Genomic DNA, 24,484 nt, shown 5'->3' on the forward strand with positions numbered 1-24,484 from the left:
GAGGGGGGGGACGGAGCGAGGAGGGGGGGGACGGAGCGACGAGGGGGTGGTACGGAGCGACGAGGGGGGGGGCGGAGCGACGAGGGTGGGGACGGAGCGACGAGGGGGGGACGGAGCGACGAGGGGGGGACGGAGCGACGAGGGGGGGACGGAGCGACGAGGGGGGGGACGGAGCGACGAGGGGGGGGCGGAGCACGAGGGGGAATGTGGAGGGGGACAAATGGAGGGATATGTGGACAGAGGGAGGGACAGGGAGGAGGTAAGAGACTTCCTCAGCCCCATAGCACTGACCCTTTGACAGTGCGGCACTCCCTCAGTACTGACTCTCTGACAGTGCGGCACTCCCTCAGTACTGACCCTCTGACAGTGCGGCACTCCCTCAGTACTGGCCCTCTGATAGTGCAGCACTCCCTCAGTACTGACCCGCTGACAGTGCGGCACTCCCTCAGTACTGACCCTCTGACAGTGCAGCACTCCCTCAGTACTGACCCTCTGACAGTGCGGCACTCCCTCAGTACTGACCCTCTGACAGTGCGGCACTCCCTCAGTACTGACCCTCTGACAGTGCGGCACTCCCTCAGTACTGACCCTCTGACAGTGCAGCACTCCCTCAGTACTGACCCTCTGACAGTGCGGCACTCCCTCAGCACTGACCCTCTGACAGTGCAGCACTCCCTCAGCACTGACCCTCTGACAGTGCAGCACTCCCTCAGTACAGACCCTCTGACTGTGCAGCACTCCCTCAGTACCGACCCTCTGACATTGCAGCACTCCCTCAGTACTGACTCTCTGACAGTGCGGCACTCCCTCAGTACAGACCCACTGACAGTGCAGCACTCCCTCAGTACTGACCCTCTGACAGTGCGGCACTCCCTCAGTACTGACCCTCTGACAGTGCAGCACCCCCTCAGTACTGACCCTCTGACAGTGCGGCACTCCCTCAGTACTGACCATCTGACAGTGCAGCACTCCCTCAGTACTGACCGTCTGACAGTGCGGCACTCCCTCAGTACTGACTCTCTGACAGTGCGGCACTCCCTCAGTACTGAGCCTCTGACAGTGTGGCACTCCCTCAGTACTGACTCTCTGACAGTGCGGCACTCCCTCAGTACTGACCCTCTGACAGTGCGGCACTCCCTCAGTACTGACTCTCTGACAGTGCGGCACTCCCTCAGTACTGAGCCTCTGACAGTGTGGCACTCCCTCAGTACTGACTCTCTGACAGTGCGGCACTCCCTCAGTACTGAGCCTCTGACAGTGTGGCACTCCCTCAGTACTGACTCTCTGACAGTGCAGCACTCCCTCAGTACTGACCCTCTGACAGTGCGGCACTCCCTCAGTACTGACCCTCTGAGAGTGCAGCACTCCCTCAGTACTGACCCTCTGACAGTGCAGCACTCCCTCAGTACTGACCCTCTGACAGTGCAGCACTCCCTCAGTACTGACCCTCTGACAGTGCGGCACTCCCTCAGTACTGACCCTCTGACAGTGCGGCACTCCCTCAGTACTGACCCTCTGACAGTGCAGCACTCCCTCAGTACTGACCGTCTGACAGTGCGGCACTCCCTCAGTACTGACTCTCTGACAGTGCAGCACTCCCTCAGTACTGACCCTCTGACAGTGCGGCACTCCCTCAGTACTGATCCTCTGACAGTGCAGCACTCCCTCAGTACTGATCCTCTGACAGTGCAGCACTCCGTCAGCACTGACCCTCTGGCAGTGCAGCACTCCCTCAGTACTGACCCTCTGACAGTGCAGCACTCCCTCAGTACTGATCCTCTGACAGTGCAGCACTCCGTCAGCACTGACCCTCTGGCAGTGCAGCACTCCCTCAGTACTGATCCTCTGACAGTGCAGCACTCCCTCAGTACTGACCCGCTGACAGTGCAGCACTCCCTCAGTACTGACCCTCTGACAGTTCGGCACTCCCTCAGTACTGACCCTCTGACAGTGCGGCACTCCCTCAGTACTGACCCTCTGACAGTGCAGCACTCCCTCAGTACTGACCGTCTGACAGTGCGGCACTCCCTCAGTACTGACTCTCTGACAGTGCAGCACTCCCTCAGTACTGACCCTCTGACAGTGCGGCACTCCCTCAGTACAGACCCACTGACAGTGCAGCACTCCCTCAGTACTGACCCTCTGACAGTGCGGCACTCCCTCAGTACTGACCCTCTGACAGTGCAGCACTCCCTCAGTACTGACCCTCTGACAGTGCGGCACTCCCTCAGTACTGACCCACTGACAGTGCAGCACTCCCTCAGTACTGACCCTCTGACAGTGCAGCACTCCCTCAGTACTGACCCTCTGACAGTGCGGCACTCCCTCAGTACTGACCCTCTGAGAGTGCAGCACTCCCTCAGTACTGACCCTCTGACAGTGCAGCACTCCCTCAGTACTGACCCTCTGACAGTGCAGCACTCCCTCAGTACTGACCCTCTGACAGTGCGGCACTCCCTCAGTACTGACCCTCTGACAGTGCGGCACTCCCTCAGTACTGACCCTCTGACAGTGCAGCACTCCCTCAGTACTGACCGTCTGACAGTGCGGCACTCCCTCAGTACTGACTCTCTGACAGTGCAGCACTCCCTCAGTACTGACCCTCTGACAGTGCGGCACTCCCTCAGTACTGATCCTCTGACAGTGCAGCACTCCCTCAGTACTGATCCTCTGACAGTGCAGCACTCCGTCAGCACTGACCCTCTGGCAGTGCAGCACTCCCTCAGTACTGACCCTCTGACAGTGCAGCACTCCCTCAGTACTGATCCTCTGACAGTGCAGCACTCCGTCAGCACTGACCCTCTGGCAGTGCAGCACTCCCTCAGTACTGATCCTCTGACAGTGCAGCACTCCCTCAGTACTGACCCGCTGACAGTGCAGCACTCCCTCAGTACTGACCCTCTGACAGTTCGGCACTCCCTCAGTACTGACCCTCTGACAGTGCGGCACTCCCTCAGTACTGACCCTCTGACAGTGCAGCACTCCCTCAGTACTGACCGTCTGACAGTGCGGCACTCCCTCAGTACTGACTCTCTGACAGTGCAGCACTCCCTCAGTACTGACCCTCTGACAGTGCGGCACTCCCTCAGTACAGACCCACTGACAGTGCAGCACTCCCTCAGTACTGACCCTCTGACAGTGCGGCACTCCCTCAGTACTGACTCTCTGACAGTGCAGCACTCCCTCAGCACTGACCCTCTGACAGTGCAGCACTCCCTCAGTACTGATTCTCTGACAGTGCAGCACTCCCTCAGCACTGACCCTCTGACAGTGCAGCACTCACTCAGTACTGACCCTCTGACAGTGCAGCACTCCCTCAGTACTGACCCTCTGACAGTGCAGCACTCCCTCAGTACTGACCGTCTGACAGTGCGGCACTCCCTCAGTACTGACTCTCTGACAGTGCAGCACTCCCTCAGTACTGACCCTCTGACAGTGCGGCACTCCCTCAGTACTGACCCTCTGACAGTGCAGCACTCCCTCAGTACTGACCCTCTGACAGTGCAGCACTCCCTCAGTACTGACCCTCTGACAGTGCAGCACTCCCTCAGTACTGAGCCTCTGACAGTGCGGCACTCCCTCAGTACTGACCCTCTGACAGTGCAGCACTCCCTCAGTACTGACCCTCTGTCCCCAGTCCCCATTAGCTACCTGAATGTGAAGATGGCAACGATCCCGAACGTCACGGTTAGCTGCGCTGTCAGGATCATGTACACCTGTGGGGAGAAAGAGAGGGAAACAGGAGAGGGTAAGGAAAATAGATTTATGGAGGGGAGTGAGGGTTAGGGGGAGGTGTGAGGGTTAGGGGGAGGGAGCGAGGGTTAGGGGGAGGGAGTGAGGGTTAAGGGAGGGAGCGAGGGTTAAGGGATGGAGTGAGGGTTAGGGGGAGGGAGTGTGGGTTAGGGGAGGGAGTGAGGGTTAGGGGAGGGAGTGAGTATTCGGGGAGGGAGCGAGGGTTAGGGGAGGGAGCGAGGGTTAGGGGAGGGAGTGAGGGTTAGGGGGAGGGAGTGAGGGTTAGGGGAGGGAGTGAGGGTTAGGGGAGGGAGTGAGTATTCGGGGAGGGAGCGAGGGTTAGGGGAGGGAGCGAGGGTTAGGGGAGGGAGCGAGGGTTGGGGGAGGGAGTGAGGGTTAGGGGAGGGAGTGAGGGTTAGGGGAGGGAGTGAGGCTTAGGGGAGGGAGGGAGGGTTAGGGGAGGGAGTGAGTGTTCGGGGAGGGAGTGAGGGTTAGGGGAGGGAGCGAGGGTTGGGGGAGGGAGTGAGGGTTAGGAGAGGGAGTGAGGGTTAGGGGGAGGGAGCGAGGGTTGGGGGAGGGAGTGAGGGTTAGGGGAGGGAGTGAGGGTTAGGGGAGGGAGTGAGGCTTAGGGGAGGGAGGGAGGGTTAGGGGAGGGAGTGAGTGTTCGGGGAGGGAGTGAGGGTTAGGGGAGGGAGCGAGGGTTGGGGGAGGGAGTGAGGGTTAGGAGAGGGAGTGAGGGTTAGGGGGAGGGAGTGAGGCTTAGGGTTGGGAGGGAGGGTTAGGGGAGGGAGTGAGGGTTAGGGGAGGGAGTGAGGGTTAGGGGGAGGGAGTGTGAGGGTTAGGAGGAGGGAGTGAGGGTTAGGGGAGGGGTGTGAGGGTTAGGGGGAGGGAGTGAGGGTTGGGGAGGGGAGCGAGGGTTAGGGGAGGGAGGGTTAGGGGGAGGGAGTGAGGGTTAGGGGGAGGGAGTGAGGGTTGGGGAGGGGAGCGTTAGGGGGAGGGAGTGAGGGTTAGGGGAGGGAGGGGGAGGGGAGGGGAGTGAGGGTTAGGGGAGGGAGCGATAGTTAGGGGGAGGGAGTGAGGGTTAGGGGAGGGAGGGGGAGGGGAGGGGAGTGAGGGTTAGGGGGAGGGAGTGAGGGTTAGGGGAGGGAGGGGGAGGGGAGGGGAGTGAGGGTTAGGGGAGGGAGTGAGGGTTAGGGGAGGGAGGGGGAGGGGAGGGGAGTGAGGGTTAGGGGGGGGGAGTGAGGGTTAGGGGAGGGAGGGGGAGGGGAGGGAGCGAGAGTTAGGGGGAGGGAGTGAGGGTTAGGGGAGGGAGGGGGAGGGGAGGGGAGTAAGGGTTAGGGGGAGGGAGTGAGGGTTAGGGGAGGGAGGGGGAGGGGAGGGAGCGAGAGTTAGGGGGAGGGAGTGAGGGTTAGGGGGAGGGAGTGAGGGTTAGGGGAGGGAGTGAGGGTTAGGGGAGTGAGGGTTAGGGGGAGGGAGGGGGAGGGGAGGGGAGTGAGGGTTAGGGGGAGGGAGGGAGGGTTAGGGGAGGGAGGGGAGGGGAGGGGAGTGAGGGTTAGGGGAGGGAGTGAGGGTTAGGGGAGGGAGTGAGGGTTAGGGGAGGGAGTGAGGGTTAGGGGAGGGAGTGAGGGTTAGGGGAGGGAGGGGGAGTGAGGGTTAGGGGGAGGGAGGGAGGGTTAGGGGAGGGAGGGGGAGGGGAGGGGAGTGAGGGTTAGGGGAGGGAGTGAGGGTTAGGGGAGGGAGGGGGAGGGGAGGGAGCGAGAGTTAGGGGGAGGGAGTGAGGGTTAGGGGAGGGAGGGGGAGGGGAGGGAGTGAGGGTTAGGGGAGGGGAGGGAGTGTTGGGTGGGGAGAAGAGCGAGCAAGGGGAAGAGGAAGGGGAGGTGGTAGAGGAGGGGAGGGTTGGGTGGAGGGGGGTGGGTAAAAGCACACATTAATGGATGCACAAGAGACCAGTGGCCCTGTACTTTAACTCAATGCTCACTTGCTGTGCTGCATTTCCACAACTAATCGACTCGGGGAGGCGGCATTGTTATGGAGTAATCACAGAATCTTTACAGCACAGAAGGAGGCCATTCGGCCCTTCGAGTCCACACCGGCTCTCTGAAAGAACATTCTGCCTCGTCCCACTCCACTGCCTTATCCCCGTAACCTTGTCATTCTTTTAATAATAATTGTTTTGTTACGCTCTTGACGTAGCATAAGCTGCTTCCTTGATGTGCCCTCTGACAAAGGAAGGTTCAGACTTGGCGATAACTTCAACACGTTTATTAAACTATTAACAATTCTACTTGGATTCGACTCTACTGTCAACCCTGCTGTAGCTACTCAGACTGCTACAATCCACGTGGTGGGTGTGATGTGTAATCAACCCTGTGTCTGTACTCACTGAGAGTCTCCACTGGAAAGAGCCTGAGCATGTGTAATGTGTCCTTTTATATGGGTTGGTGCAAGGCCCTCCTGTGGTCGTGTCACCTCTGTTGTGTATCGTGACTGCCCATTGGTCGTGTCCTATCTTACTGACCTATTGATTGACTGCCTGTGTGTCATGTCTCTGGTGTTCCATCTAGTGCCTAGCTAGGTGTAGTGTATGTACATTAACCCTTTGTGTACTTACAGTGATGTATATCACCACAATAATATCAGAACAATAATTGCTTGTCACAAGTCGGCTTCAATGAAGTTACTGTGAAAAGCCCCTAGTCGCCACATTCCGGCGCCTGTTCGGGGAGGCTGGTACGGGACTCAGATAACTATCCAATTCGCTTCTGAATACCTCGACTGAACTTGCCTCCACCACCCTCTCAGGATGTTTGTTCCAGGCTCCAATCACCCTCTGGCTGAAAACATTTTTCTTCACATTACTTCAGCCTCTTTTTTTTTTTCTTCATTTTTTTCTTTTTTCCGGGTCAACTGCTTGAACACACCCCCTCATCTGCCAATAATCCCATGTCCATTCTCCAGGGTGGACGCTGTTCTTTTTCCTCCCCTATCTCCAGGTCCACCCAATGTGGAGCGTGATCCGAAATAGCTATAGCCGTGTACTCCATCCCCGTCACCTTCGGGATCAGCCCCCTTCCCAAAACAAAAAAGTCTATCCGTGAATATACTTTATGGACATCGGAGAAAATCGAAAACTCCTTACTCCTAGGTCTACTAAATCTCCAGGGGTCTACTCCTCCCATCTGCTCCATAAAGTCCTTAAGCACCCTAGCTGCAGCCGACCTCCTTCCGGTCCTGGACCTCGATCTGTCCAGTCCTGGGTCCAGCACCGTATTAAAATCTCCACCCATTACCAACTTTCCCGCCTCTAGGTCCGGGATTCGTCCTAACATACGCCTCATAAAGTTGGCATCATCCCAGTTCAGGGCATATACGTTCACTAAGACCACCGCCTCCCCTTGCAATTTGCCACTCACCATCACGTATCTGCCCCCACTATCCGCCACTATGGTCTTTGCCTCAAACATTACCCGCTTCCCCACTAGTATGGCCACCCCCCTGTTTTTTGCGTCTAGCCCCGGATGAAACACCTGCCCCACCCATCCTTTACGTAGTCTGACCTGGTCTATCAGTTTCAGGTGCGTCTCCTGCAGCATAACCACATCTGCCTTTAATTTCTTTAGGTGTGCGAGTACCCGTGCCCTCTTAAATCGGCCCATTCAGCCCTCTCACGTTCCACGTGATCAGCCGGGTTGGGGGCCCCCCCCCCCCCGCTAGATCCCTCACTAGCGTAATTGCACCCCCCATGTTGCTCCCAGAAGTCAGCAAACTCTGGCCGACCTCGGCTTCCCCCCGTGACTTCGGCTCCCACTGTGCGAGGCCCCCTCCTTCCTGCTTCCCTGTTTCCGCCATGATTACCATAGCGCGGGAACAAAGCCCGCACTTCCCATTTGGCCCCGCCCCCAGCTCCTCATCCTCCCTCCCCCCTCCCCCACGACATGGGGAAGAGAGAAAAGTTACAGGGTCGCAGGGTTAACAACTTGGGAAATCATCTCTTCCCCCTTTTCCCCCCCTCTTCACCCCACATATTCGCCCCACCACTTTGTCCCAAACGTTCTTTTTCTAGCCCGCTTATTCCAGTTTCTCCTCGACAATAAATGTCCACGCCTCATCTGCCGTTTCGAAGTAGTGGTGTTTCCCTTGATGTGTGGCCCACAGTCTTGCCGGCTGCAGCATTCCAAATTTAACCTTCCTTTTGTGCAGCACCGCCTTGGCCCGATTAAAGCTTGCCCTCCTTCTCGCCACCTCCGCACTCCAACCGCGTTCTCCCACCTACTGCTCCGAGTTTTCTTTGCCCATCTGAGGACCATCTCTCTGTCCTTATATCGGAGAAATCTCACCACTATGGCTCGAGGAATTTCTCCAGCCCTCGGTCTTCGTGCCATAACTCGATAGGCTCCCTCCACCTCCAACGGGCCCGTCGGGGCCTCCGATCCCATTAACGAGTGCAGCATCGTGCTCACATATGCCCCGACGTCCGCCCCTTCTGCACCTTCGGGAAGACCAAGAATCCTTAAATTCTTCCTCCTCGCATTATTCTCCAGCACCTCCAGCCTTTCCACACACCTTTTGTGTTGTGCCTCGTGCATCTCTGTCTTCGCCACCAGGCCCTGTATTTCGTCCTCATTCTCAGCAGCCTTTGCCTTCACGACCCTAAGCTCCTGCTCCTGGGTCTTTTGCTCCTCCTTTAGCCCTTCAATCGCCTGTAATATCGGGGCCAACAGCTCCTTCTTCATCTCCTTTTTAAGTTCTTCCACGCAACGCCGCAGGAACTCTTGTTGGTCAGGGCCCCATATTAAACTGCCTCCTTCCGACGCCATCTTGCTTTGTGCCTGCCTTCCTGGCCGCTGCTCTAGAGGATCCACCGCAATCCGGCCACTTTCCTCTCCTTTTTCCATCCGGGTCCAGGGGGGATTCCCTTCTGGTTTACCGCACAGTGTTTTTAGCCGTTAAAATTGCCGTTGGGGCTCCTATTAAGAGCCCAAAAGTCCTTTCCACCGGGAGCTGCCGAAACGTGCGACTTAGCTGGTCATCGCCGCACCCGGAAGTCTCTACTTCAGCCTCTTTGACCATTGCCCTAAATCTGTGCCCTCTCCTTCTTGATCATCTCTCGAGGGAGAAGGATTTCTCCCTGTTTACTCTATACGCCGCAGCATCCTGAATATCTCTATCAAATCTCCTCTCAGCCTCCTCGTCTCCAAGGAAAACAGTCCCAACCTCTCCAATCTAACCTCATAGCAACAGTTGTAATATCCATTAATGATCTGGAGGAAGGAACTGAAGGCACTGTTGCTAAGTTTGCAGATGATACAAAGATCTGTAGAGGGACAGGTAGTATTGAGGAAGCAGGGGGGGCTGCAGAAGGATTTGGACAGGCTAGGAGAGTGGGCAATGAAGTGGCAGATGAAATACAATGTGGCAAAGTGTGAGGTTACGCACTTTGGAAGGAGGAATTTAGGCATAGACTATTTTCTAAATGGGGAAATGCTTCGGAAATCAGAAGCACAAAGGGACTTGGGAGTCCTTGTTCACGATTCTCTAAAGGTTAATGTGCAGGTTCAGTCGGCAGTTAAGAAGGCAAATGCAATGTTAGCATTCATGTCGGGAGGGCTAGAATACAAGACCAGGGATGTACTTCTGAGGCTGTATAAGGCTCTGGTCAGACCCCATTTGGAGTATTGTGAGCAGTTTTGGGCCCCGAATCTAAGGAAGGATGTGCTGGCCTTGGAGAGGATCCAAAGGAGGTTCACAAGAATGATCCCTGGAATGAAGAGCTTGTTGTATGAAGAACGGTGAGGACTCTGGGTCTGTACTCGTTGGAGTTTAGAAGGATGAGGGGGGGGGATCTTATTAAAACTTACAGGATACTGTGAGGCCTGGATAGAGTGGATGTGGAGAGGATGTTTCCACTTGTAGGAAAAACTAGAACCAGAGGACACCATCTCAGACTGAAGGGACGATTCTTTCAAACAGAGAAGAGGAGGAATTTCTTCAGCCAGAGGGTGGTGAATCTGTGGAACTCTTTGCCGCAGAAGGCTGTGGAGGCCAAATCACTGAGTGTCTTTAAGACAGAGATAGATAGGTTCCTGATTAATAAGGGGATCAGGGGTTATGGGGAGAAGGCAGGAGAATGGGGATGAGAAAATATCAGCCATGATTGAATGGCGGAGCAGACTCGATGGGCCGAGTGGCCTAATTCTGTTTCTATGTCTTATGTTCTACTCTGTGAATTTGAGGAGTGAGTTATATCAATCCCACCATCTCCCCATCCCCTCTCCCCGACCCCATTCATGCTGCAACCTCATCCCTTAATGAACAATTTCCTCACTCAATTCCTGTTTTCCATTTTTCTCTGTAAACAGATGATGTCACCCAGAATCGTACCTTTCGAATGAATGCATGACGAACTTTCCGATCGTCCCAGGAACTGGCAGTAAATCCCTCGGAGCTTCTCTCCGGGTCAGCTGCGGAGCTGCCATAGGCACCTGCATACAAGTGGAGAGGTTTAAATGTGTACAGAGACCCTCCCCCACCCCAACACAGAGCGAGACACCCTCCCATCCCCCAAACTCAGACAGAATCTGTTCCCCCACTCACATCAACGTCCCTCCTCAGCCAACTTGGCATTCTGGACCCTAGCTGTCAGAACCCATCCCAGATCCCCTCCCCTCCCCCAGCCCCACCCGACACAGGTAACCCCCTCCCCCACTGCCCAAATCTGCAGCATCACACTGACGCAGGGGGACACACCAACGGCCCCCACCCTCACATTGACACAGGGAGACCCCACCCACCCGACCACCAGCCTCTCCCCGACACAGGGAGCCACCCCCACCCCTCAGCATCACACGGACACAGCAAAATCCCTCCCCACCTCCCTGCACCAATGACAAGAGCTACTTACCCGAACTACCTGTAGGCCATGATGGATTCAGTGGGATTGTCGGCATCATGGGGGCGCCCATCGGATTTCCGGAAGGGGGGAACATCGGTGGGAAGTTTGAGGTTCCCCCAGGGGGGTACGGAGCATTTTCCCCAGGGGGGTACGGAGTATTTTCCCCAGGGGGGTAGGGGGCTTTTCCCCCAGGGGGGTACGGAGCATTTCCCCCAGGGGGGTACGGAGCATTTCCCCCAGGGGGGTAGAGGGCATTTCCCCCAGGGGGGTAGAGGGCATTTCCCCCAGGGGGGTAGGGTCCTGCCATGGGATACCCATGTTCAGCCGAGGGTGGGTACAATGGGTTGACTGATTCTTCGTACGTTGGGGGAGCGCTTGGCTGAGACATTCTGGTTCAATCACTGGGTCCTGATCCAGGTGTGCAGCTGCCCGGAAAAACCCTGGAAGACAAGTAAAACAAAATGAGTCCGAATATTACTCTTCCTTGTGGGGTCAAGTCTCTCTGCAGATGCTTATGTAGATCAAACCTGGCCAACATTCCCAATGCCTACACTGACCTTCTCAACCCTCCTTTCACAAACGCCTCCTACGATTGGTTGGAAGGTGAGCCCTCATCAAACCTAACTCTCCCCTGGTGACATCACCACTCCTCCGGGATTTTGGCACCAGCCGCCTTTAAGGTTCATCAGAAAGGGGAAATTACTGGAGAGAATTCTTCGAGACAGGATCTACTCCCATTTGGAAGCAAATGGACGTATTAGTGAGAGGCAGCACGGTTTTGTGAAGGGGAGGTCGTGTCTCACTAACTTGATAGAGTTTTTCGAGGAGGTCACTAAGATGATTGATGCAGGTAGGGCAGTGGATGTTGTCTATATGGACTTCAGTAAGGCCTTTGACAAGGTCCCTCGTGGTAGACTGGTACAAAAGGTGAAGTCACACGGGATCAGGGGGGAGCTGGCAAGGTGGATACAGAACTGGCTAGGTCATAGATGGCAGAGTAGCAATGGAAGGATGCTTTTCTAATTGGAGGGCTGTGACCAGTGGTGTTCCACAGGGATCAGTGCTGGGACCTTTGCTGTTTGTTATATATATATATATATAAATGATTTAGAAGAAAGTGTAACTGATTAGTATGGGCGACACGGTAGCACAGTGGTTAGCACTGTTGTTTCACAGCTCCAGGGTCCCAGGTTCGATTCCCAGGTTGTGTCACTGTCTGCGCGGAGTCTGCACGTTCTCCCCGTGGGTTTCCTCCGGGTGCTCCGGTTTCCTCCCACAATGCAAAGACGTGCTGTTAGGTCATTTGGGCATTCTGAATTCTCCCTCAGTGTACCCGAACAGGTGCCGGAGTGTGGTGACTAGGGGCTTTTCACAGTAACTTCATTGCGGTGTTAATGTAAGGCTACTTGTGACAATAAATATTATTATTAGTTCGAGAATATCCAACCAGTGGAAATAGTTTATCTTTATCAACTCTGTCTTTCCCGGACTTCCGGGTGCGGCGATGACCAGGTGAGTCGCACGTTTCGGCAGCTCCCGGTGGAACGGACTTTTGGGCTCTTGATAGGAGCCCCAACGGCAATTTTAACGGCTAAAAACACTGTGCGGTAAACCAGAAGGGAATTCCACCTGGACACGGATGGAAAAAGGAGAGGAAAGTGGCCGGATTGCGGAGGATCCTCTAGAGCAGCGGCAAGGAAGGCAAGCACAAAGCAAGATGGTGTCGGAAGGTGGCTGTCTAGTATGGGGCCCTGACCAACAAGAGTTCCTGCGGCGCTGTGTGGAAGAACTTAAAAAGGAGATGAAGAAGGAGCTGCTGGCCACGATATTACAAGCGATTGAGGGGCTAAAGGAGGAGCAAAAGACCCAGGAGCAGGAGCTTCGGATCGTGAAGGCAAAGGCTGCTGAGAATGAGGACGACATACAGGGCCTGGTGGTGAAGACAGAGATGCACGAGGCACAACACAAAAGGTGTGTGGAAAGGCTGGAGGTGCTGGAGAATAATGCGAGGAGGAAGAATTTAAGGATTCTTGGTCTTCCCGAAGGTGCAGAAGGGGCGGACGTCGGGGCATATGTGAGCACGATGCTTCACTCGTTAATGGGATCGGAGGCCCCGACGGGCCCGTTGGAGGTGGAGGGAGCCTATCGAGTTATGACGTGAAGACCGAGGGCTGGAGAAATACCTCGAGCCATAGTGGTGAGATTTCTCCGATATAATGACAGAGAGATGGTCCTCAGATGGGCAAAGAAAACTCGGAGCAGTAGGTGGGAGAACGCGGTGATCCGCGTATATCAAGATTGGAGTGCGGAGGTGGCGAGAAGGAGGGCAAGTTTTAATCGGGCCAAGGCGGTGCTTCACAAAAGGAAGGTTAAATTTGGAATGTTGCAGCCGGCAAGACTGTGGGTCACACACCAAGGGAAGCACCACTACTTTGAGACGGCGGAAGAGGCGTGGACATTTATTGTCGAGGAGAAACTGGAATAGGCGGGCCAGAAAAAGAACGTTTGGGACAAAGTGGGGGGGTGAATATGTGGGATGAAGAGGGGAAAAAGAGGGAAGGGATGATCTCTCAAGTTGTTAATCTTGCGACCCTGTAACTTTTCTCTCTTCCCCATGTCGTGGGGGAGGAGGGAGGGTAGGGGGAGGGGGGAGGGAGGGGGAGGAATTGTGGGCGCCGGCCATTAGGGGTGGGGCCAAGTGGGAAACGCGGGCTTCGTTCCCGCGCGATGGTAATCACGGCGGGAACAGGGAAGCAGGAAGGAGGGGGCCTCGCACAGTGGGGGCCGAGGTCACGGGGGAAGCCGAGGTCAGCCAGAGTTTGCTGACTTCTGGGAGCAACATGGGGGGTGCAATTATGCTAGAAAAGGATCTAGCGGGGCGGGGGGGGGGGGTAACTGGGTTGCTGCTGCTGGGGAGAAGGGGGAGCTGGTATGGGGTGGGGTGGTCGAGGCGGGAGGGCGCCGTCGGGGGGAGATACGGGTACGTGGGAACAGGGTGAGGAGCTGGATTAAAAAAGGGGATGGCTAGTCGACAGGGAGGGGGGGGGTAAAGAGCCCCCCAACCCGGCTGATCACGTGGAATGTGAGAGGGCTGAACGGGCCGATTAAAAGGGCACGGGTACTCGCACACCTAAAGAAATTAAAGGCAGATGTGGTTATGTTGCAGGAGACGCATCTGAAACTGATAGACCAGGTCAGACTACGCAAAGGATGGGTAGGGCATGTGTTTCATTCGGGGTTAGACGCAAAGAACAGGGGGGTGGCTATATTAGTGGGGAAACGGGTACTGTTTGAGGCAAAGACCATAGTGGCGGATAGTGGGGGTAGATACGTGATGGTGAGTGGCAGATTGCAAGGGGAGGCGGTGGTTCTGGTGAACGTATACGCCCCGAACTGGGATGATGCAAATTTTATGAGGCGTATGTTGGGACGTATCCCGGACCTAGAGGTGGGAAAGTTGGTAATGGTGGGAGACTTCAATACGGTGCTGGACCCAGGGCTGGACAGATCGAGGTCCAGGACTGGGAGGAGGCCGGCTGCAGCTAGGGTGCTCAAGGACTTTATGGAGCAGATGGGAGGAGTAGACCCCTGGAGATTTAGCAGGCCTAGGAGTAAGGAGTTCTCGTTTTTCTCCTATGTCCATAAAGTATATTCACGGATAGACTTTTTTGTTTTGGGAAGGGCGCTGATCCCGAAGGTGACAGGGACGGAGTACACGGCTATAGCTATCTCGGACCACGCTCCACATTGGGTAGACCTGGAGATAGGGGAGGAAAAAGAACAGCACCCGCCCTGGAGAATGGACATGGGATTATTGGCAGATGAGGGGGAGTGCTTAAGGGTGAGGGGGTGTATTGAAAGGTACTTGGAGCTTAATGACAATGGGGAGGTTCAGGTGGGAGTGGTCTGGGAGGCGCTGAAGGCAGTGGTTAGAGGGGAGCTGATATCTATTAGGGCACATAAAGGAAAGCAGGAGGGTAGGGAAAGGGAGCGATTGTTGAAAGAACTTTTGAGGGTGGACAGACAATATGCGGAGGCACCGGAGGAGGGACTGTACAGGGAAAGGCAAAGGCTACATGTAGAATTTGACTTGTTGACTACGGGTAATGCAGAGGCACAATGGAGGAAGGCACAGGGTGTACAGTACGAATATGGGGAGAAGGCGAGCAGGTTGCTGGCCCACCAACTGAGGAAGAGGGGAGCGGCGAGGGAGATAAGGGGGGGTGAGAGATGAGGAGGGAGAGATGGAGCGGGGAGCGGAGAGAGTGAATGGGGTGTTCAAGGCATTCTATGAAAGATTATGCAAAGCTCAGCCCCCGGAAGGGAAGGAAAGAATGATGTGCTTTCTGGATCAGCTGGAATTCCCTAAGGTGGAGGAGCAGGAGAGGGCGGGACTGGGAGCACAGATTGAGATGGAGGAGGTAGTGAAAGGGATTGGGAGCATGCAGGCGGGGAAGGCCCCGGGACCAGACGGATTCCCGGTGGAATTTTATAGGAAGTATATGGACTTGCTGGCCCCGCTTCTGATGAGAACCTTTAATGAGGCTAGGGAAAGGGAGCAGCTGCCCCCGACTATGTCAGAGGCAACGATATCGCTCCTCCTAAAGAAGGAAAAAGACCCGCTGCAATGCGGGTCCTATAGGCCCATTTCTCTTTTAAATGTGGATGCTAAGATTCTGGCCAAGGTAATGGCGACGAGGATAGAGGACTGTGTCCCGGGGGTGGTTAATGAGGACCAAACTGGGTTTGTGAAGGGGAGACAGCTGAACACGAACATACGGAGGTTGCTAGGGGTAATGATGATGCCCTCGCCAGAGGGGGAAGCGGAGATAGTGGTGGCGATGGATGCCAAGAAAGCATTTGATAGAGTGGAGTGGGATTATCTGTGGGAGGTGCTGAGGAGATTTGGCTTTGGAGATGGGTATATTGGATGGGTACAGTTGCTGTATAGGGCACCGATGGCGAGTGTGGTTACGAATGGACAGGGGTCTGATTATTTCCGGCTTTACAGAGGGACGAGGCAGGGGTGTCCCCTGTCTCCGTTATTGTTTGCACTGGCGATTGAGCCCCTGGCCATGGCACTGAGGGGTTCCAGGAAGTGGAGGGGAGTGTTTAGGGGAGGAGAAGAACATCGGGTATCTTTGTATGCGGATGATTTGTTGTTGTATGTGGCGGATCCGGTGGAGGGGATGCCAGAGATAATGCGGATACTTGGGGAGTTTGGGGTTTTTTCAGGGTATAAATTGAACATGGGGAAAAGTGAATTGTTTGTGGTGCATCCGGGGGAACAGAGCAGGGAAATAGAGGATTTACCGCTGAGGAAGGTAACAAGAGACTTCCGGTACTTGGGGATTCAGATAGCCAAGAATTGAGGAACCTTACACCGGCTTAATTTAACACGATTGGTGGAACAGATGGAGGAGGACTTCAAGAGATGGGACATGGTGTCCCTGTCACTGGCAGGAAGGGTGCAGGCGGTCAAAATGGTAGTCCTCCCGAGATTCCTCTTTGTGTTTCAGTGCCTCCCGGTGATGGTCACAAAGGCTTTTTTTAAGAGAATCGAGAAAAGCATTATGAGTTTTGTGTGGGCAGGGAAGACCCCGAGAGTGAGGAGGGGGTTCTTACAGCGTAGTAGGGATAGGGGGGGGCGTTGGCACTACCGAGCCTAAGTGAGTACTACTGGGCTGCCAATGTTTCAATGGTGTGTAAGTGGATGGGAGAAGGGGAGGGAGCGGCGTGGAAGAGATTGGAGAGGGCGTCCTGCAAGGGGACTAGCCTACAAGCAATGGTGACGGCGCCGTTGCCGTTCTCACCGAAGAAATACACTACAAGCCCGGTGGTGGTGGCAACATTAAAAATCTGGGGGCAGTGGAGACAGCATAGGGGAAGGATGGGAGCTTCGGTGTGGTCCCCGATAAGAAATAACCATAGGTTTGTTCCGGGGAGAATGGATGGGGGATTTGGAGCATGACAAAGAGCTGGGGTAGTATAATTGAGAGATCTGTTTGTAGATGGGATGTTTGCGAGTCTGGGAGCGCTGACGGAAAAATATGGGTTGCCCCAAGGGAATGCATTTCGGTATATGCAACTGAGGGCTTTTACGAGGCAACAGGTGAGGGAATTCCCACAGCTCCCGACGCAGGAGGTTCAGGATAGAGTGATCTCAGGGACATGGGTGGGGGATGGTAGGGTGTCGGACATATACAGGGAAATGAGGGACGATGGGGAGATCATGGTAGATGAGCTGAAAGGGAAATGGGAAGAAGAGCTGGGGGAGGAGATGGAGGAGGGGCTGTGGGCTGATGCCCTACGTAGGGTAAACTCGTCGTCCTCGTGTGCCAGGCTAAGCCTGATACAATTCAAGGTTCTACACAGGGCGCATATGACCGGAGCACGGCTCAGTAAATTTTTTGGAGTAGAGGATAGGTGTGGGAGATGCTCGAGAAGCCCAGCGAATCACACCCACATGTTCTGGTCATGTCCGGCATTACAGGGGTTCTGGGTGGGGGTGGCGAAGGTGCTTTCGAAGGTGGTGGGGGTCCGGGTCGAGCCAGGCTGGGGGTTGGCTATATTCGGGGTTGCAGAAGAGCCGGGAGTGCAGGAGGCGAGAGAGGCTGATGTTTTGGCCTTTGCGTCCCTAGTAGCCCGGCGCAGGATATTGCTTATGTGGAAGGAAGCCAAACCCCCGGGTGTGGAGACCTGGATAAACGACATGGCAGGGTTTATAAAGTTAGAGCGGATTAAGTTCGTATTGAGGGGTTCGGCTCAAGGGTTCACCAGGCGGTGGCAACCGCCCGTCGACTACCTCACAGAAAGATAGAGGGAATGGAAAAGAAGAAAGACAACAGCAGCAACCCAGGGGGGAGGGGGGGGGGGTTGTATCTTTGGAGAGTAACTATTTTTGACAAGGCAGTTGCCATTTAGTTTTGTTTTTGTTCCTGTTTATATATTATTTATTTATTTGTTTAAAACTGGCCACTGTTACTGATATTGCTTTATTGTTGTTTAAAAGAAAAACTATGGCCTGTTATGTTTGGCCAAAAAATCTTGAATAAAATATATATTTTTTTTAAACTCTGTCTTTCCCGGTTAATGTCTTAAATAGTTTGATCAGGACCCCCCTTAACTTGCTAAATTCTAACAAAAACAGGTCTAATTTGAATAATCTCTTCTCGTAACTCAACCTCTGTGATCCAGGTATCATTTTTGTAAACCTACGTTGCTCTCCCTCCAAGGCCAAAATATCCTTCCTGTGGTGTGGTGCCCACAACTGCTCCCAGTGACTCCAAGTGGGGTCTAACCAAGGTTTTGTTGGCGATCGTCATTGCCTGGCAGTTATGACCACACCTCAGGAGGAATAGGTTGGTGTTGGAGGGAGAGCAGCCTCGATTTCCCAATGATACCAGGGGGGTTTAGGTGTGAGGACAGGTTGTACATTCTGTTACGATCCCAGTTGATGTTATAACTGAAAGGGAGGATCCAGAATGGAACCCTGGCTGAAAAGCCCTAACTTTTACATTGTTAAAAATAAAACGTGGAGCGACAGAAGCTCAGTTGTTTTTGCAACAAGAATAAAATGTTTATAAACATGAAAGAATTGGATGATGATACAATACTCTTTTACCCCTCCCTGAGTTGAACAATTGCACACATGTTTTACGATTAACACGGATTACAAAGTACATCTTAATCTGGCAATGGTCTCATTCACATAAAGTCCCTTTTAAACACACAAGATTACTGGGGGCAAATACACTCTCTACCCTGAAACCCAAGTGAATGATTGTGGATCTCTCCTCGAAATCCCCCCAGATGATTGAGAGAGTTTTTAAATGGCGTCCCAATCTCCGAGGCCCACAAATCAAATCCCCAACCTCTTCACAGCCCGAACGCAACATGGGAGGGTCCCCTGCATCCCCCCCACCGACAACCCCCCCCCCCCCCAACCACCGGCAACCTCGCCCCCCCGGCAACCCCAACACCCCTCCCCCCCTCCCACCACCGGCAACCCCAACACCCACGGTGGGCAACCCCAGCCCAATCACGCGTGCGCAAAATTGCCAACCTGGCAGTGCCACCTTGAGTGCCAGCCTGGCACTGCCAGGGTGCCGGGCTGGCACCACCCTTCCCAAAGGGCATGCAGTTGGAGGCCTCCAATCCCCTTGGAGACCACCACAAGGGCCATTCCGTCTGATCCCGGTTTGTGGGTGGACTAATACCAAACTGCATTGAATCTCGCGAGGCGTTGTGAGCAGGGTGGGCCCCGGCAGCGGGGTCTCGCAGCTTTCACTGGCCACGATGTGCCGCGGCGAGCTGCTTTTCCAGAACAGCGTGACTGGACGACCTGGCCCGAGGTTTTTCCAGGCACAGAAACATGAAGTTGAAAACACTTAAAACTATACCTTGGCCGGGATTCTCCCCTCCCCGGCGGGGCGGGGGGTCCCGGCGGGATGCAGTGGCGGGAACCACTCCGGCGTCGGGCCACCCCATAGGGGCCAAGCCCTGACCTTGAGGGCGAGCCCCGCGCCGGAGTGGTTGGCGCGCCGCCAGCCGGCGGGAAAGGCCTTTGGCATCACGCCAGCCGGGGCCGAAGGAACTCCACCGGAAGTTCGCGCATGCGCAGGAACGTCAGCGGCTGCTGACGTCATCCCCGCGCATGCGCAGGGGGGGTTTCACTTTCACATCGGCCATCGCGGAGGCTCTGGCCGAGGCGGAAGGAAAAGAGTGCCCCCACGGCACAGGCCCACCCGCGGATCGGTGGGCCCCGATCGCGGGCCAGGCCACCGTGGGGGCAACCCCCGGGGGCCAGATCGCCCCGCGCCGCCAGTAAGGTAGGTGGTTTGATTCACGCTGGCGGGACTGGCATGACAGCAGCGGGACTTCGGCCCATCGCGGACCGGAGAATCGCCGGGGGGGGGGGGGCACCGACCGGCGCGATTCCCGCCCCCGCTGAATTTTCAGTGCTGGAGAATTCGGCGGGCGGCGGGGGCAGGATTCAGTCCACCCCCCGGCGATTCTCCGACCCGGCGGGGGGGTCAGAGAATCCCGCACCTTATTTCCAATGTTTACCAATAGAAATATAAATCTCTTAAAAACATAAATCTGATGAAATAGGGGAAGAAGTTCCAGCAGTTGAATGGCCTCTTCCTGTTCCTGTGTCACAGGCTCGAGGGGCTGAATGGCAATGTTTTGTTTGTCGAGTAGGCCATGTAATGAAAACTTGTACAAAATACTGCAGGTGTTGTAAATCGGAAATAAGAATGGAAATGCTGGATACACTCAGCAGGAGGAACAGAGTGAACGTTTCAGGTAAAAAAAAAAATCTTTGTCGTCACAATTAGGCTTACTGCAATGAAGTTACTGTGAAAAGCCCCTAGTCACCACATTCCGGCGCCTGTTCAGGTACACAGAGGGAGAATTCAGAATTCTCAGCTGGTACGGGAATTGAACCCGCGCTGCTGGCCTTGTTCCGCCTCACAAACCAGCTGATTCACCGCTCTCTGGATGAAGAAATTTTTCCTCACCTCAGTTCTGAAAGGTTTGCCCCTTAGCCTCAAACTATGACCCCTGGTTCTGGACTCCCCCACCATCCGGAACATTCTTTCTGAATCAACCGTGTCTAATCCTGTTAGAATTTTGTAAGTTTCTATGAGATCCTCTCTCACTTTTCTAAACTCCAATGAATATAATCCTAACCCACTTAGTCTCTCCTCATAGTCCCGCCATCCCAGGAATCGGCCTGGTAAACCTTCGCTGCACTCCCTCCACAGCAAGAACATCCTTCCTCAGATAAGGACACCAAAACTGCCCAAAATACTCCAGCGACCTGATAGAGGTCTACAAAATTATGAGGGGCATAGACAGAGTGGATAGTCAGAGGCTTTTCCCCAGGGTAGAGGGGTCAATTACTAGGGGGCATAGGTTTAAGGTGAGAGGGGCAAGGTTTAGAGTAGATGTACGAGGCAAGTTTTTTATGCAGAGGGTAGTGGGTACCTGGAACTCGCTACCGGAGGAGGTGGTGGAAGCAGGGACGATAGGGACATTTAAGGGGCATCTTGACAAATATATGAATAGGATGGGAATAGAGGGATACGGACCCAGGAAGTGTAGAAGATTGTAGTTTAGTCGGGCAGTATGGTCGGCACGGGCTTGGAGGGCCGAAGGGCCTGTTCCTGTGCTGTACATTTCTTTGTTCTTTGTTCTTTGTGTGGCCTCACCAATGCCCGATACAATTACAGTAATACAGTAAAACATCTCTATTCCTAGACTCCAATCCTCTCGCTATGAAGGCCCACATACCATTGGCCTTCTTTACTGCCTGCTGTACCTGCCGCTTACTTTCAGCGACTGATGCACAAGGACACCAAGGTCTCGATGAGGATCCACCTCACGGGGCTGGTTTAGCACACTGGGCTAAATAGCTGGCTTTTAAAGCTGACCAAGGCAGGTCAGCAGCACGGTTCAATTCCCGTACCAGCCTCCCCGAACAGGCGCCGGAATGCAGCGACGAGGACCTTTTCACAGTAACTTCATTTGAAGCCTCCTTGTGACAATAAGCGATTTTAATTTCATTTCTCTCAATTTACACCCATTCAGATAATAACCTTCCTTCCTATTTTTGCTACCGAAGCGGATAACCTCACATTTATCCACATTATACCATATCTGCCGTGCATGTACCCGCTCACTCAGCCTGTCCAAATCCCACTGAAGCATCTCTGCATCCTCCTCACAGCTCACCCTCCCACCCAACTTTGTGTCATCTGCAAATTTGGAGTTAATACATTATTCATGTCTCCTTTGTGAAGACAGAAGCGAAGTACAAATTTAGCTCCCTCATCCAAAACACTACCCGCAATCCCATGCACTTCAACTTTACATATTAATCTGCTATGTGAGACCTTGTCAAAAGCCTTCTGAAAGTCTAAATAAACCACATCCACCGGTTCTCCCTGGTCAATTCCACCAGTTACATCTTCTAGTAGATTTGTCAAGCATGATTTTCCTTTGTAAATCCACGCTGACTCTGTCTGATTACACCGCTGCTTTCCAAATGCTGTGCTCTGAAATCCTTGATAATGGACTCCAGCAACTTCCCTACTGCCGACGTTAGGCTCACTGGTTGATAGTTCCCTGTTTTCTCTCTCCCTCCCTTTTTGAATAGCGGGGTTACATTCGCTACCCTCCAATCTGTAGGAGTCATTCCAGAGTCCAAAGATTTTGGAAAATAACCACCAATGGATCTACTATTTCGAGGGCCACTTCCTCAAGAACTCCGGGATGAAGATTATCAGGCCCTGGAGATTTATCCACCTTCAATCCCATTAATTTCATCAAAACCATTTCTTTACTGATACTAATTTCCTTCAGCTCCTCACTGAAACTTGTGTTTCTCAGAACCTCCGGTACATTATTCATGTCTTCCTTTGTGAAGACAGGAGCAAAATACGAATTTAGTTCCTCAGCCATTTCTTTATTTCCCTGTTTCGTATTTATATTTTTCCATCTGCACTGTAAACTCTGTGATGCGATGATATGAAGAGGGGTGTGTGGAAGTACGTGTGGAGAATAAACACTGACACAGTCTAGCTGGGCCAAGTTTCCGTTCTGTCAAACCCGCCTAATTCTTGGAGGCGTAGTTTCAGAGTAAGGGGATGAGGAGGACTTGACTCACAGGGTTGTCCATCTGTGGAATTCCCTCCAGCAGAGAGCAGTGGGTCACTCAACATATTGACAGCCGAGTGAGAAAGATTTTTGTTCGTCAAAGGGGGGAGAGGGAGTGAAGGGTTTTGGGGGGATAGGCCTTTCAGATCAGTCATGACCTTATTGAATGGCGGAGCAGCCTCAAACCAACCCGTGGGAGGAAACCGGAGCACCCGGAGGAAACCCACGCAGACACGGGGAGGACGTGCAGACTCCGCACAGACAGTGACCCAAGCCGGGAATTGAACCTGGGACCCTGATACTGTGAAGTGATGTTCTCAAATGAATTTCCATGTAAAATGAAAATCGCTTATTGTCACAAGTAGGCTTCAAATGAAGTTACTGTGAAAAGCCCCTAGTCGCCACATTCCGGCGCCTGTTCGGGGAGGCTGGTACGGGACAATAAAGAAGGATCGGATCTGAACCATCCCGTGAGGTGTCCGAGGAAGACATTCACTTCAAGGCAGCTAGGAATGAGCAACATGTCTTCACATCTCACAAGCGAGTACAAAAATCATTGTTCAGCCAGATCCTCCCAGACAATGGGATTGAATTCATTAACATGGACATTCCAGTCGATGAAAGATACTGGGCTGGGATTCTCCGTCCCGCTGCGCCAAATTTCTGGTTCAGCACACGGGCGGGATGCTCCGATTTGCCGGCCGGTCAATGGGGCGGAGAATCCAGCCCACTGCGTTCCGATCACTGCTTCGCGACTCTTCCCCTCACAGCACATTCCCAGGGGAAGCGTTCCAGTCACGTGTTCAGGCACAGCCTTTAATAAAGGTGAAGGGAGTCACAGCAGTGACATTAAATAAGACTTCTATTTATAATACAGACTATTTACAAAGTGGCCCGCCCGGTTAGACGTCACTGAACAAAGAACAAGGAAAAGTACAGCACAGGAACAGGCCCTTCGGCCCTCCAAGCCTGCACCAACCATGCTGCCCGTCTGAACTAAAATCTTCTACACTTCCTGGGTCCGTATCCCTCTATTCCCATCCTATTCATGTATTTGTCAAGATGCCCCTTAAATGTCACTATCGTCCCTGCTTCCACTACCTCCTCCGGCAGCGAGTTCCAGGCACCCACTACCCTCTGTGTAAAAAAACTTGCCTCGTACATCTCCTCTAAACCTTGCCTCTCTCACCTTAAACCTATGCCCCCTAGTAATTGACCCCTCTACTTTGGGGAAAAGCCTCTGACTATCCACTCTGTCTATGCCCCTCATAATTTTGTAGACCTCTATCAGGTCGCCCCTCAACCTCCATCGTTCCAGTGAGAACAAACCGAGTTTATTCAACCGCTCCTCATAGCTAATGCCCTCCATACCAGGCAACATCCTGGTAAATCTCTTCTGCATTCTCTCTACCTCCAAAGCAAGTCTATCCTTCCTTAAATGTGGAGACCAAAACTGCACTTGGTCTTCCTGATGTGGCCTTGGCCAAAACCCTGTACAATTGCAGCATGAATTATTTATTCCTGTTCTCCAATCCCCTTGAATAATGGCACCTACCTTGCTAATTGCGAGCTGCAGCTGTATGCTAATATGTTGTGGTCCTTGCAGAAGTCCAATCAAATCTCTCTGAACGTAAACATTTACCAAAGTGAATAAAATCAACACTATCCCACATTCCACTCCATCTGCCACCTTGTTCTCCATTCACTTCGCCTGCTGTATTTGCAGCCTCTCAGTGTCCTCCTCACAGCTTCCATTCCCACCTAGCTTTGTATTATACAATAATTGAATTTACAGTGCAGAATGAGGCCATTTGGCCCATCGAGTCTGCACCGGCCCTTGGAAAGAGCACCCCACTTAAGCCCACCCCATCCCCATAACCCCACCTAGTCCTTTTGGACACTAAGGGCAATTTAGCACGGCCAATCCACCTAACCTGCACATCTTTGGACTGTGGGAGGAAACCGGAGCACCCGGAGGAAACCCACGCACACACGGGGAGAACGTGCAGACTCCGCACAGACAGTGACCCAAGCTGGGAATCGAACCTGGGGCCCTGGCGCTGTGAAGCAACTGTGCTAACCACGGTGCTACCATGTTTCCGGCAAAATTATACACATCACTTTTTCATAAAACCATGTTGGCTTGTTCTAATCAGATTGTGCTTTTCTAAGTTAGGTGTGCCTTAATATTGGATT

General features: G+C 53.7%; 1 protein-coding gene across 6 annotated transcripts in view; it reads right to left on the reverse strand.

Annotated features, from left to right (window-relative positions):
- The window catches only part of tmbim1a (transmembrane BAX inhibitor motif containing 1a), a 152,987-nt gene that overhangs the window by 53,581 nt on the left and 74,922 nt on the right, over positions 1-24,484 (reverse strand). For all 6 annotated transcript variants that reach the window (XM_072468669.1, XM_072468665.1, XM_072468667.1 and 3 more), the window contains 3 exons: positions 10,634-11,064; positions 10,114-10,214; positions 3,652-3,716 (listed from right to left, as the gene is read on the reverse strand). In XM_072468669.1, the coding sequence (XP_072324770.1) occupies positions 3,652-3,716; positions 10,114-10,214; positions 10,634-11,012 (545 nt within the window). In that variant the 5' untranslated portion in view covers positions 11,013-11,064. The remainder of the gene's footprint in view (positions 1-3,651; positions 3,717-10,113; positions 10,215-10,633; positions 11,065-24,484) is intronic.

This window comes from Scyliorhinus torazame, chromosome 2, assembly GCF_047496885.1.
Source record: "Scyliorhinus torazame isolate Kashiwa2021f chromosome 2, sScyTor2.1, whole genome shotgun sequence".
NCBI classification, from domain to species: domain Eukaryota; kingdom Metazoa; phylum Chordata; class Chondrichthyes; order Carcharhiniformes; family Scyliorhinidae; genus Scyliorhinus; species Scyliorhinus torazame.